Genomic DNA, 15248 nt, shown 5'->3' on the forward strand with positions numbered 1-15248 from the left:
GGCAAGTGAGATCCAGTGTAGTGTGTTGACAAAAGAGAATGATGGGGAAGTAGGAGACCCAGTTTCTTAGCCTTGACCTGATTCATGTAATAAGCAAGTTCAGGGGGACCAATTCAATTTATTTTCTGTCAATATTCTTCACCATCTATAGAAAGTTGTCAGATGATATAGTTTCTTGGCTTCCAGATAGATAGATATAAGCTTATGATTGTATAATGATATAGCCCCTCTTTTTTTAAGATTTATTTTATTTATTTATGCATATAAGAGCTGGGATGTAGACCAGAGGTGCAGAGGGTGGTGAGAGGATTCACCAGAGACAGAGTGGGGAGCAGAACAGACAGATTAACTGCAATACATTGCTGAGGGGAGCAGCGGGCCAGACAGGAGAGGTCTGCTGCACCATGTAGGTCAGGTCCCTGGCCAGGGATCTAACTCATGCTGCAGTGGCTGCCAATAGCTTGATAGTGCTGAGCCTTAACCCCTTGGGCCACCAGGGAAGTAAGTCTCCCCTCTATTTGTTAATTTAAAACATATTTATAGATAAATTGAGCCTTTGCTATATGCAATGACTTCTGGTCACCAAGCAATGAGATATGTTTATTGTACTAAAAATTTCTGAAAGTTTATTTGGACGTGGGAATGGAAATGAACAGATCAATGTGATTGGAACTTAGAATGTCCTAGTCTCCCCAATCTAAGTCAGAATGTAGGCTGTGTGATGTACCATGACTCTGTTCTAAGGCTTCTTCTAAAGATCTTGGTGAATGTGAGAGACACCTTCTGGGTTTGTGTGAGAATAACACACTGACTGTAACTTGTAGTTCATAAATTCTTTTCCTGGTAATGGCAGACTGTGGTATTATTTTGCAAGGCCCTTACTTAGGACTAACTCCTGGCAATATTTTGCAGTGTTCCAGTTAATAGCCTAGAAGCAATCTAAGCAGAAGAGATTTCCTGACCCCAGACTGATGTGACCACTCTTCCTCTATAACTAGTATAAAACTTTGCTTTTTCCTTTTGTTAGCATAAATTCCCCTTCCAATAATTTACAAATGCTATCTACAAAAGACATAAGATTAAAACATTTTGAATTAGTGACCTCAGATGTGTTTGACTAAGAGGAAGGAAGGTGGAGTAAGAACAATTTCAGGCCAAAAAAGTTCTTTTTACAAAAATCAAGAAAAGAAAACAACCAATCTCCTGTTGGAGACAAGTAGGACAGAAGGGTTGGCTGGAACCATGAATATCAGAAAGGAATTAATGGATTAACCTGGGAAATGGAGGCCCATGGAAGACTGCCAGCTGGAGAATGACAGGATAACAATAGAAATAAGGTACCATGAACTTGATGGGAGGGCAGAACTGGTTAGACTCTGAGAAGAGTTTTAAGGTCCCATGAATGGAGAGGAGGCAATGATGAAAACTAATTTATGAACATCTGGCATAGCGAATTTATAGGATTTGGCCCTAATCTCAGTAGTCTTTGTACACAGTCTGCATAGGCTACATTAATTTTCTAGAGGTCTGAAAATAATGACTGCATATTTAATTTCTATCCAGTAGAAACTGATAAGGGGTTTAAGAGATCCAATTTAGACATTTTCAAAGAGTAAAAAAGTAGTGAGGAAGATTATATTTAAACTGAAATATACTTCTTTTCATCTACTCCATAGTGCATGGCTTTTTGAGGCAACTTCTAACAACGATGATGTTTTAGATGCTTTCTATGGTGGCAAAGAGGTATTCTGCAGGGGAGAACAATAAATATAACTCTGGTGATTCACTGTACATCTAAAGTCAGGGAATACTTCAATGGAATTGTTCTCGTTTTGTTGGGATGACTAAAATGAAATAAAAGGACATAGTACCTGATAAAGGAGCAAGAGCTTTATAGACTTTGGTTAAGTACAGGAAAGGGTCTAATGAGAGAAGGGATATAAATTAGAGTTTTCTTCCTTCAGTTTCTCAACTAAATTTTATTAGTGAAGTTTTCTAAAAGATTTGGACCCTATTCCAATTCAAATATTACCAGAGTTCATCACAATTTAAAACTCTGTACTGGTTTACACCCAATTACCCACACTTCCAGACCAAAATGAATCTATTCAAATATTTCCATGGTGCTGTTTTATACAATAACAAACTCTTGAAAGAGGAACTCTGTTAGAAATACCCTCAGTGTCTGGCTGTGACCTGCATAGTGAATGATTCCTTAAAAGTTTAGGGTTGATGATGAACCCAGTGCAGAGGGATTCCACATTAAGTCACAATTGGCTTTGTGTTGGCTGAGTATGTCCATTGGTGAAATCAGGCTCAGGGGACAGTAAGAGTTTCTTGATATAACAGCATAGCAACTGAACACCCATTTGTTACTCAGCACAATAGAACCTCGGGGAGGACTTTTCTAATCCTAGAAGAGAGGTGTGACTTTGCCACAATGTCCTTCTTTGAGAAAACGTCTACCGCAGATCTGATGGAGAATCTCAGGGAAGAACTGACCTGTTTCATCTGCTTGGACTATTTCACCAACCCAGTGACCACTGAATGTGGGCATAACTTTTGTCTCGTGTGTCTCCTGAAGAGCTGGGAGGAACATAACACTCCTTTATCTTGTCCAGAGTGCTGGAGGACCTTGGAGACGCCACATTTCCAGCCCAATGAGCGTTTGGGGAGGCTGGCTGGCATCGGCAAGCAACTCAGACGTCAGGTGCTGCAGAGTGAGGGCGAGCTTAGGAGAATGCTGGCAACCGTTAAGCTGTTGTCTGATGATGAAAAGAGTGTGAAGGTTTTCTCAACTCAAGATCATGGAGGAAACAGAGTGTATCTGTCCAGTGAGGCTGGGGAACATCACAAAGTAAGATTGGCTGCACACTATCAACCTCAGCACAAATCACGTTCCATCAATTAACCTCCACAATATTCTGTATTACTGATGCTCTCGGTGCTGATGTCCAGGCACCAGACTACAAACTCCGGGTGTACCCTGCTTCACCCTTTGGTTTAGGGTCCCAGTCATCTGGTTGTTGCTGGTCTTCAGGGCCCCTGCATGACCTGGTGCTCTGTTCATTTGCCACAGTGAGTTTGTTTCTATTGCAGGAGAAACTCCAGGAAACCCTAAATCTTTTGCGTAAAAAGAAAAAGGAAACTCAGGTTATATTAAACCATGAAAAGGAGAGAGTGATACTGTGTACGGTAAGTATCTGTTGTCTATTTTTTTTAAAGATTTATTTGTTTACGCATACAAGAACAGGCCAGAGATGTGGGGGTGAGAGGACTCACCAGAGACAGAGTGGGGAGCAGAACAGGCAGACTGACTGAAATACACTGTTGAGGGAAGCAGCGGGCGAGTCAGGAGAGGTCTGCTGTGCCATGTGGGTTGCTCCATGGCCAGGGATCGAACTCGTGCTGCAGTGGCTGTGGATAGCTTCATAGGTTGTGTCTTAACCCTGGGGCCACCAGGGAAGCCCTCTGTTGTCTATTTTTGTTTTTGTTTTGCAACTTGTATGTGATTCTATGAGGGCTGCCGAGCGAATTATCAGGGAATGAAGACTACTGTTTCCAGCCCAGTCCTACTATCCGCAGAGTTGTGGCTTTGGACTGTCTTCCTCTGTTTTCTACCTGGGAATCTCTAGACTCAGCTCATGGGATCCCCTGGTTGTTTTCCTGCTTGTCATACAACAGCATGGCTACCTCTATTATGGCTCTGACTATGATTTAAAATACAAGTTATATTCACAGACATACATTTATTGGCGTAGGATGTCAATCAATAAAAATATCTCATGCTTCAGTGGGGAAAAAGGGAAACAAAGACATAACAGTTGCTTGATTTGATACACATGAAGAGATGTTCAAGGTTACTCACAGATGGGAACTTGATTTGTCTAGCTAAAACTAAATGTTTAATCAGACATTTAAAAAATGTCTTCATTTGATTATCCTAAAACATAGAGTTCCTAATAAGAATATTTGTGGCGTACCTGTCTATCCCTAGTGTTATCCAGTGCCAACTTTTGCTAAATAAACAAAGATACTCATAATTTTTGTGCACATATTATTTTGCTTTATTTTTCTTCGTAGCACAGGTCAGCATCTGTCAGTGTATATATATATATATATATATATATATATATATACATATACACTTTTTTTTTTTAGTTTCTTCATATTGTCATTCACTAGAAAGACAGTTTCTTGGGAATAGATACTCTGGATCTATTTACTATTACATTTAAAACATCAAACAATCGACCTAGTTAGTTAATAGAATATATGTCATGTGTCAGGTTTCAAGAGTTGTCATGATGGAACTCTAGGACTTTGTAAGAATTAAAAATTTGCATAGGTGTTTCTGTTACTAACTTTGTCTTGTTGTGTGCATGTGTGTGTGTGTACACACATATATGTGTGATGGCAGGAAGAGACAAAGACTTGTAAACAGGCTGTTGTGTCAGAATACATAAAAATGCACCAGTTCCTAAAGGAGGAGGAGCAGATACAGCTCCGGCTACTGGAAAAAGAGGAAAGAGAAAACTTGAAGAAACTGAGGGACAATGAGCTTAAGTTGACCCAGCAAATAAGAAGCCTAACCAAGCTGATTGAACAGATAGAGTCCACATGTCAGAACGCAATTGTAGAATCCTTAGAGGTAAGAGTAGTGGGGAGATTCATGGAAATAGAACATAAAGTAACTGATAAGATTCAAGTCATATGAGATAAATTTTTCTTTATATATCTACAAAAACTAAATTCTGGCCTCAAAATAGTTTTTCTAAATAATGAACATTCTGTAGTATAAGGAACGTCTTGAAGAGGAGGTGAAAAAAACCCGGGGGAATGCCTACCTCCACCAAGCTTGATGACCCCAGTTTCTGCTGTTCCTTCCTTTCTGCAATCTCAGCTTTTTCAATTACAAGTTTAGCGAGCATTCAGTGTGCTGGGCCCATAAAATTTAATCTTCACAAAAACCCGATGAGTTTAAATACTGTTACGACATGTGTTACAGGTGACTGTTATCTACAAAATGGGTTTATATTTAACACTTCTATTCTTTTCCTAACTACGCAGTTAGGAAATTTGCCTATCAGATAGCGAACAGGTGGTAGCACCCAGGTATTCTGTGCATGGAGCCCATATTCCTCATGATCTTTGCTCCCTGCCTTTCTACTGCCTTTCCCAGACCATCTGAAACATAAGTTATGCGAGCCAATGCCAACCACGAGTCTCTTTCCTGGATTGCCTCCACAAAATGCTATTGAGTGTAGTGCCTTCCAAACAACCCACTCCAACCAGACACAGGTTGCACATCCTTTCTCCCTGGGCCCTTTTTCCTCTGCTTATTTATCTCTGATTCCCACAGCCCTGGATAATCAGAACAGTATTTGGCTCTTTTGTTAGCAACAAGTGCTCTTGACAGGGTGATGATATGAGAAAAAGACAAAGTAGAATCCAGTAGAATCCAGTCATTGTGACAAAAACCCCATGTTTACAAGAGCCCACTCCTAGATGGAGTTGGGGAATTTTTTTAAAGATTTATTTTATTTATTTATGCATACAAGAGCTGGGGTGTAGGCCAGAGATGCGGGGGTTGGTGAAAGGATTCACCGAGATTGAGTGAGGAACAGAACAGGTGGATCTACTGAAATACACTCCTGAGGGGAGCAGCAGGTGAGACAGGAGAGGTCTGCTGTGCCATGTGGATTGGTTCCCTGGCCAGGATTGAACTTGTGCTGTAGTGGCTGCAGATAGCTTCATAGTGCTGAGACTTAACCCCTTGTGCCACCAGGGAGGCCCTGAGTTGTGGATTTTCCCCCTAGATTTGTTCCCTCATTCAAGGTGCTCTAAAGCCACAGGAGGTAGATTTTATGAAATTTGCAAAGAATTTTACCCAAAATGGAGTCAGTCTTTGCTCATGGGAAAAACACACAAATACTAATGTTCTTTCTTTTACACCCTTAGGATGTGCGAGGAACCCTGGAAAGGTAGGTTTTCACTCTGTGTCCAGTTCTGCAAGACTCGGGGATGTGGTGCTGATGAAACTGGTTATCAGGTGGGAATGAGAGTGTCCACGTTGTTAGGGAGAATGAGCAGGACCCTGGCGTCGGAGCAGGTTATGCTGTCGGTGTGGAGGAGACAGTGACTGTTTTTGCTTTTCGCAGGAGTGAACCACTCTTGCTTCAGTGTCCAGAGGCCACCATCACAAGACTGAGTCTGTGCCGCATCACTGGAATGAGGGAGATGCTAAGAAAATTTAGCAGTAAGTCAGCCCCATTTGTCACAGCCTCAGGGATTTCCAGCATTTACGCAACTCTACGTCAGGGGATGCAAAACTGTGTGCTTAGGCAGGTTTTCACAATAAGAATATTCACCATTCAGGTGTCAGGCTCTTGGTGAAGGTATTTTGAGCCAGCACTGAACACCAGGGACGGCTTGGGCACAGTCCATCCCTCTGCTGGAAGCAGAAGGAAGCAGTGGGGTGACTCATGTTTTATCTGGCATTGTTTTCTGTCTAAAGAATTCTGGTCTTTCTTTTTTTAATTTATATATATTCTACATCATTGCTCATTGATTAACAGTGTTTGCTTGCTTTTCTCGGGAGTGGTCCCCAAGGAATTTCCACCACCAAATCACCTGTGCACCATCACACAGTCCCCTGGGCTCTGCCCTCCCTCATTCCAATCCCTCTCCCTCCTCCTCCCCTGCAGAATGTGTTTGGCTTATAGTTGTCTGTTTATTTTTATTTTGAGTCCTGGTCTTTCATATGTGATTGTATTGTTCTGCATTATTTATTTTATTCTCTCTCTCTCTCTCTCTCTCTCTCTCTCTCTCTCTCTCTCACACACACACACACACACACACACACACATCCTGCAGGGGTTTCTGCATTTCTACCTCTGTTCTTGTCAAGATAAAAATTGACTTGAACTCTTTTTTTCTTTTTAAAGATTTATTTATTTATTTATACAAGCACTGGGTACAGTCAGAAGCGCGGGAGGGTGAGAGAATTCACCAGAGCCAGAGCGGGGAGCAGAACAGGCAGACTGACGAAGTACGGTGCTGAGGGGAGCAGCGGGCGGCAGGAGAAGTCTGTGCGCCATGTGGGACCGTCCTCCGGTGGCCTGGGAGCACTGCAGAGGCTGCGGGCAGCTTCGCAACCCAGCGCTCAACCGCTGCGCCACCGGGGAGGCCCCTGACTTGAACTCTAAAACCCCAGTGAGAGAACTCAAAGAACTATCCTTTTGAATGAGAGGTCAGCTTTAGTTCTCAACTTCTATCCTGTTGGCAGTCAAGTGTTCAGAGGAAGGTCTAATGGACTTTGGATTCAATAGATACTTGGTAAGTGGCTGTTAGGTGTGAGGTGCTATGTTATTAGGCCCTGTGCATATTTACAATGATGACAGACAATGTCTTTGCTTTTGTGGAACTTTTCAACAAATTCAAGAGACAGACATTATTCACACAGATAATTAATTATGATAGGGAATTGGTCTTTTTTTAAAAAGCATTAAATTATATGATAGGGACGTATCATCTCACGTGGAGAGTAAATGAAAGTTGGCGGCTTCCTCTGTGATGTCCTCTTAGGAGGATGAGAGAGGAGGGTCTCACTAGCTCACAACGTGCTACCTCAAGTGTCATCAGTGGCTGCATTAGCCATGACATCATAAAAAATACTCAAACACTCAGTAATTCTGATATCTTAGTCATCTTCTGACATCTGACCACAGCTTTCTTTTTATAAAAATGAAAAAAAAACAAAAAAACAAAAATGCTTGACATGATTAAATGAGATAATGTACAGAAAATGCTTGATACCAAAGTATTTCAGTAAATAGTAACTGCCTACATTTCTCTCCCACCCAAGCTGAAGAACCAGAACCAATCTTGGCTAAAGTGAATGTAAACAGCAAAGGCTACTCCCTGTGTGGATAAATAGCTGAGTTCTAAATTTTCTTGTAAACAGAACAATTTCCATTATCTGAGATTCCCCTCCCTCCTCTCCAGGCTCAAGCTCACTGCCCACACACACAACTCTCTTCTTTTTTTCTAATGCGTCTTTTTTTTTTTTTTTTCCTGTCTTTTTGTGTAGAAGAACTGGGGTGTAGGCCAGGGGTACAGGGGGTTAGAGGATTCACCAGAGACAGAGCAGGTAACAGAAAAGGCAGATTGACTAAAAATACACTGCTGAGGGGAGCAGCAGGTGAGACAGGAGAGGTCTGCTGTGCCATGTGGGTCACCTCCCTGGCGGGGGATGAACTCAGGCTACAGTGGTGACAGTGTGGAGACTTAACCCCTAGGCCACCATGGAGGCCTCTTCTCTTTCCTTTTAGAAGTTCACTCTTTGGGTTATATCCTTTCTTCAATTTTGTGTATGTTTGCATTACTTTTACCAAAAAAAAAAAAAAAAAAAAACTTTCTTTTTTTTTTCCCTAAATACCAAACATTTAGAATTAAAAAAATAAGTGCTAGTCTTAAAAAAAAAAGTTCACTCTGGCAAAACAATGACAGAAGTACTAGGGATTCTGCTGTAAACAAAGCAAAAATCCCACCCTACTCAAATTATATTATAAAAAAATCAAGCTGAATACTAAAGCTCTATACTTCATATATATGAGGGTTTTTGAGAATGCAAAGGAGAATTCACCCTTGTCTCCTCTTGCAGCGGACATAAGTCTGGATCCAGCCACAGCCAACGCCTACCTGGTCTTGTCTGAGGATCTGAGGAGTGTGAGACACGGTGGAATCCAACAGCAGTTACCTGACAACCCAGAAAGATTTGACCAGTCTGCAACGGTGTTGGGGGCTCAGACCTTCACCTGCGGGAGACACTACTGGGAGGTGGACGTGGGAAACAAGACTGAGTGGGAAGTAGGCATATGCAAGGACTCGCTGAGCAGGAAGGGGAATCTCCCAAAGCCGCCCGGGGCCCTCTTCTCACTTATTGGCTTAAAAATTGGAGACGATTACAGTCTCTGGATCTCATCACCTTTAAAAGGTCAACATGTCCGAGAGCCTGTGCACAAGGTTGGTGTTTTCTTAGACTATGAATCTGGACACATAGCCTTCTACAATGTCACAGAGGAGTCTCTCATCTACAGCTTCCCTCCCACCTCATTCCAAGAGGCTCTGAGGCCTATCTTTTCCCCTTGCCTACCAAATGAAGGGACCAACACAGGCCCTCTCACCATCTGCTCGCTGAACAGTCTTGCCTGAGGAAGATACCCCCGAGCCTTCGTTGAGGCGGAGGTCTAAGACCAATAGATGACTATTAATTAAGATGATGGAATGCATTGACAGTATTAACATCAGGTGATCTGAAAGAAAACTCCCCAAGAGCTTCCAGTAATTTAAGCCTGCAGTGAACAGCCAAATCAATCAACTTTCAACATCAATAGGAGAAAAATGATCATATTCAGTGTCTTTAACTAAATCCATTTCCTAGACTGCCCAATATATGTGCTGGTCACTAAACACAGAGAGCTAGAACTAGCCCCTATTATTCCCAACCCCTCCATCATAAGTCAGTGTTATAAATATATATGTCATTTTTTCCCAAGTGTATTTATTTGACTTTCAAAAAACTCTGCTGAGTGTGTCTTTGTCCTATGTGCAGAGTTGGGCTTACTGGACAGTCCAAACCTTTCTGGGGGCCAGAGGCATGGGTTTTCCTTTGCAGGGTTGGTGAGAAGGTCTCAAGATTACCTTTCTCTGAAAAGTTGCTTTTCTTCCCTTCCCATAGTGTTTAAAGTATTTGTAATCAGGAAGGGTCTTGTGTTCAGAATGCTGCAAATATTTGTGTGAATGTCATCATGTGATTTGTTACTGTAATCACAAGGAGCTGGGACCTTTAGTAGTTTCATATGTTTAAAGATGACAAAACAAAGTCTCTGTTGAATAAATGTATCAAGGCTATGGGTGCCAAGTGATTTGACTGGGTTTCACATAATATTATTCTCTGTGCTTTTGCTATTTACTATGAGCAGAAGGACTTCAGTCCCTGAAAGGATCATTAAATTTACTTGCTATGTCAACAGTCAGGGTTTGTGAGGAAGGGGTGGTGACCGAGCGGAGCCGCTCTTGGTTGACCTCAGATCACCTTTTGTTAGAGGTCTTCTCTCATGTTCCACGTTTTCAGTACTCTGTCCTTGCAGGCTTTTTTTTAAAAAAAAAAATCTTTCTTGCTTACATTGCATAATGTCACCAATCACAGAGGTTAGCAGTACACCCTCAGATAAGTCAGTGCTAGTCAAGAGAATGGGCAGAACTTAACCCACACATGACTGCACCTTTATTAAGTTTACCCACTTCTCTGTCCTTGGGCACAATACCATAATTAATGTAAATAGACTAGAGTGAACATAGGAGTTTATACTATCTGTAGTATATAATATACACAGGTGTATCTAATATCCCTTTGAATTGTTTTTTTAGTATTCTTCGCATAGGTACCTGAGAGTGGAATTGTTGGGTCATATGGTAGGGCCATTTTTAACATTTTGAGAAACCTCCATATTGTTTTCCACAGGGACTGGAACAGTTTACATTCCTACTGGTGTATGAGTTTTCCTTTTTCTCCACATCCTCACCAACACTTGTTGTTTCTGATCTTTTCCTATGAGTCATTCTCAAGGGTATGAGAATGAATCTCAATGTGCTTTTGATGAGATGATAATTAACGATGATAAATATTTTTTTCATGTGCCTATTAGGAGTGCATGAAAAAAATGTGACACACCCAATGGAATACTACTCAGCTATAGAAAATGATGAACTCTTGTCATTTAGGACTACATGGATGGGACTGGAGAGGATAATGCTAAGCAAAATAAGTTAGAAGCAGAAAGACAAATATTTGAAATAGTCTTGCCTATCTGTGGAATACAGAAAAACAAAGCCAAGGATCAGTCAAAACCAAACCAATAATAAACCCTCTGACTGCAAAACTGAGGCAACCAGAAGAGGGGAGTGGTACCAGAGTAGGAATGGAGGAGCGAGGGGGCCAAATGGAACATGGTGGAAGATGATTAGGGCACTGGTCATGGGCACGTATGAACACTTTTAAACCTATAGCCCCCAAAACATATACAGCAACGTAACCAAATTTACCTCAATAAACATAATTTGAAAAAAAAAAAAAAGGTTTTTCAACTATTATTTTCTGTAAATTGGAAACAAAATTGAGGAAAAATTGGTAATTGAACTTATTCATTAGCATCGGAAACCACAGAAGGTCAGAAATTCTCTGTGTTCCTCATTAGTGTTTTTCTCCCCAACACCACACACTTAGAGAACCCTAGAGAGGGAAACCAAGCTCTTTCTCCTTAGATGATTTGTGGTTGTTTCCAAATTTTTATCTCACAAAGTTTTCTTGATTTAGCACCTCAAAAAAGATAAGTAAAAAATCATGAAAGCAAACATCAAAATTACTTGGGATACATATTTCTCAATTACAAAAAAAAAGTTTTTTATGGTAAATGAATATAAAAGTAGTGCACTCTGGTTAGTGTATGTGATGTTTATTTGTTCTATAAACTAGATCCTACTTTGCTTTCCTATCCTCCTCTATAACAAGGGGGCTGATATTGTAAAAGCCAAACAAAAAACCCTATTTTTTTATCTGGCAAAATCATCCCAAGGGGATCTTTGTTGCACCATTTTCTACTATACCTGCTACTGATTGATTACATGGGGAAAACTGAATGCTCACTACTCATTGTTCTGGATTTGCACAACCATGAAAGAGTTGCAAGAAAACTTTCAACAAAAGTTTCTATGTATAAACTCCAAGTCAAACAGATATGGGGTTGAAAACAGAAATGAGAGCAGTGAGCATGGCAATTTGAGGGGTGTGCCCTTTCACTTTAAAGTTGCACCCTCTTGCACTGTGCAAGGGCCTCAGTCTCACCATCTTGTCCCCTGAACATTCAACAAAGACATTTCTGAATATGTAAGTGTCCCACATGGTACCTGCCAACATCATTCAAGATCTCCCTTCTTCCCATTAGCCTCTCTCCTCCCCAAATCTCTATCTGCCACTCTTTCTTGAGCAATTTCCCCAAGGGAAAGCAAGTCACAAGTAGCCTCTTGTTCAGTGGAGAATAAGAAACTGGTTTCCAGAACTGCAATGGTTTTCTTCTGTACTGCTCCACAATTGGCTAGAGGGGAGGGAACATGTCTAGTCTAGGGGTGGGGGGGGATATCAGGAGTGACCAACTACCCAGACTGCAATTGGATTACTTGTTTTTTAAATTTTTCTTTGTTTTCAAGTAGCTTAAAAATAAAATATATGTATCTTGCCTTGAAACTGATTTACTTATTAAATCCCATTAACTTCAGATGAGGTCATTATCTAGTGTCCTTCTCTCATTACTCCCTCTCCCCATGTGCTATAACTGATCTACTATAATTCAAGGAATTGGTTTTTTTTTTGTTTTGTTTTTTGGGTTTTTTTTTAAAGATTTATTTATTTATACAAGAACTGGAGTACAGGCCAGATTCGCCGGAGGGTGAGAAGACTCACCAGAGATAGAGCGGGGAACAGAACAGGCAGACTGATGAAATACACTGCTGAGGGGAGCAGTGGGCGAGACAGGAGAGGTCTGCCGCGCCATGTGGGATTCTCCCCAGCCGGCCAGGATCGAACCCGTGCTGCAGAGGCTGCAGACAGTTTCACAGTGCCGCGCTCAACCGCCTGCGCCACTAGGAGAGGTCCCAAGGAATTGGTGTTTTATCTTACTTTGAATTACCTTAGAAATCCCTCTTATTAACTAGTGGAATTCAAGAATGTGCCCCGTCTGGAATTTCTCCCTTTACACGTTCCTTGGAGAGTTAGGGACAAGATAATAATAGTAAGTCATAATAGAAAATGGAAGAATGCTAAAATATGCAAAGGATAAAATAAAAATTGCATTCTATCTCACTACTCCAGAGATAACAGTACTTACATTTTGGTGTGTATCTTTCTAATTATTTTGTATTATGTATTTATTTATTTATGCACACAAAAACTGGGGTACAGGCCAGAGGTGTGGGGAGGTGAGAAGATTCACCAGAGACAGAGCGGGGAACAGAACAGTCGGATCGACTGAGGTACACTGCTGAGGGGAGCAGCGGGAGAGTCAGGAGAGGTCTGCTGCACCATGTGGGTCGCTCCCTGGCAGGCCGGGGATCGAACTTGTGCCACAGTGGTTGTGAACAGCTTCACAGGTTGCGTCTTAACCCCTTGCACCACCAGGGATGCCTTCTTATGTATATTTTAAGCACAATGAACATTACCTAAATATTACACTGTGAACTTCATTCTTCAGATATTCCTTACAAAGGCTTTTCCCTTCCCTAAATATATAAGCATGTATCTTCTAAGAATTATCACATTTTGTGGAATTACATCTATCACTTCCAAAATTTATATTTAATAAATGATACTACTGAATATTATCTAATAGGTAAGTCATATTAAAAATTTTCCAGTTAACCTTGGAATGTTCTTTATAACTATGTTTTTAGTCTTTCAGCTTCGAGGAATAATATAGAAACATGCATGAGAAGTAATTGTCTTGGAAGATATGATTTTTAATGGGACTAATATCTCATGATATGCATATCCCTAATTTATAGAATCATTCTCCTACGTTGGGTTATTTGGATTGTTTTCCATTTGGAGCTACTAAAAATGAACTTGTGACAAATGCAGATGTCCATACACTTTTGGGTGTAGCTCTGACTCTTCCCCATGGTTTCTCTTACAAGAAGGGAAGCTGACTTGGCGCCTGCAGGAGGTACATGCAGGTTTCATGGGCACTGCAGGGAGTCTGAAAAGGTTTCCTCACTACCACTTTCACACTGAAGATGGAGCACAATGGTTTTGAGATAAGTGAGAGAACATGTTTCTTCTTCCCTATGGTCTTGCCAGAAGCACTGCATTTATTTAAAAAACAAAACCAAAATCCCTATCCTGGGAGGAATTGGGAGTAGATCGAGGGCTTTGAAACAAAAGTGTCCTTTGTTTGAACACTTAAATCCATCACAGAGTAACTGTAGAAAGTTACACAAATGATGTTATCTCTTAGAGTTTTAGTTTCCTTTTCTCCAAAATTTAGGAACTGCTCACTTATTTTGATGATTATATGAACAATCCATGGTGCAGGATGAAATGCTGCACCCTTTGTTCCACACAGGAGACTCCTTTGTAATTTGTCACAAAAGAAACAAAAAAGTCATAGAATGCTTATGTGAAATGTGGAAAACACAGGTGCCACAATCTATGAAATATTTTCTTTTTTGGGGGAAAAGTATTGACACAAAATTTATTTTAATTTTTATTGCGGGGCCATTGCATTCTAACATTATATAGGTTTCAGATGTTACTGCTAACACAAAATTTAGTTGAAGAAAAAGAAACATCTATTGATCATTTTTTGTCTTTCATGGAGGTCTTTTTGACCTTTCCACTTGTGAGCATCTCATTTAAATGAAGCAGTAAATAAATGAAAATAAAAACTATTGCAAAGCAGTCATTTCATTATCATTCCTTCACTCTTGGCAAGCTCACAATTTTGCTCTGGACTCCTGGGATATGGCTTGAGCTTTTCTATTAGCTCTTCTAGCATCTGTTGTGCTGTAGCCAGAAAAAAATGGACAATGTAGTTTTGTTGATTACTGGGACTTACTCAGTGGTGTGCTAGTAGATCAGACCCCAAGACAGGGATCCCACCAGTCACAAGGTGGGGCTTGGGACAGTCACCACTGGCTCTCACCCTTTCACTTTTTTTTACTCCAGGTTACCTTATTTTTATTTTAAGATTTATTTTTATTTATTTATGCATACAAGAACTGAGTTGTAGGCCAGAGGTGCGGGGGTATGTGTGAGAGGATTCATCAGAGACAGAATGGGGAGCAGAACAGGCAGACTGACTGAAATACACTGCTGAGGGGAGCAGCGGGTGAGACAGGAGAGGTCTGCTACGCCATGTGATTCAGACTCCTCACGGGGGATTGAACTCAGACTGCAGTGGCTGGTGATAATTTGACAGCACTAAGACTTTAACCCTTTGCACCACCAGGGAGGCCCTCTAGGTTACCTTTTAAAAGCATGTTAGATGTGTGTCGTGCCATGAGAAAGGTTGGCAAGCACTGTGTCCCATCACCCCCACTGCAGGAAATTATGATGATATCTGCATGCACACATTCATCACTCTATGTCTATATCGGTATCTATCTATCTATATCTATCTATCTATCTATCT

The 15248-nt window shown here is 40.9% G+C and overlaps 1 protein-coding gene across 1 annotated transcript; it reads left to right on the forward strand.

Moving 5' to 3' along the window:
- Positions 1-2440: 2440 nt before the first annotated feature.
- On the forward strand, positions 2441-9235 carry TRIML1 (tripartite motif family like 1; the record flags this gene model as incomplete). The annotated part of the gene is made up of 6 exons (XM_084231144.1): positions 2441-2857; positions 3100-3195; positions 4421-4651; positions 5962-5984; positions 6162-6259; positions 8666-9235. The coding sequence occupies 6 exons, from the start codon at positions 2441-2443 to the stop codon at positions 9214-9216; spliced, it is 1416 nt and encodes a 471-aa protein (XP_084087270.1). The 3' UTR covers positions 9217-9235.
- Positions 9236-15248: the final 6013 nt, after the last annotated feature.

The sequence above is a fragment of the Talpa europaea genome (assembly GCF_964194135.1).
Source record: "Talpa europaea genome assembly, chromosome: 4".
Lineage (NCBI taxonomy): Eukaryota > Metazoa > Chordata > Mammalia > Eulipotyphla > Talpidae > Talpa > Talpa europaea.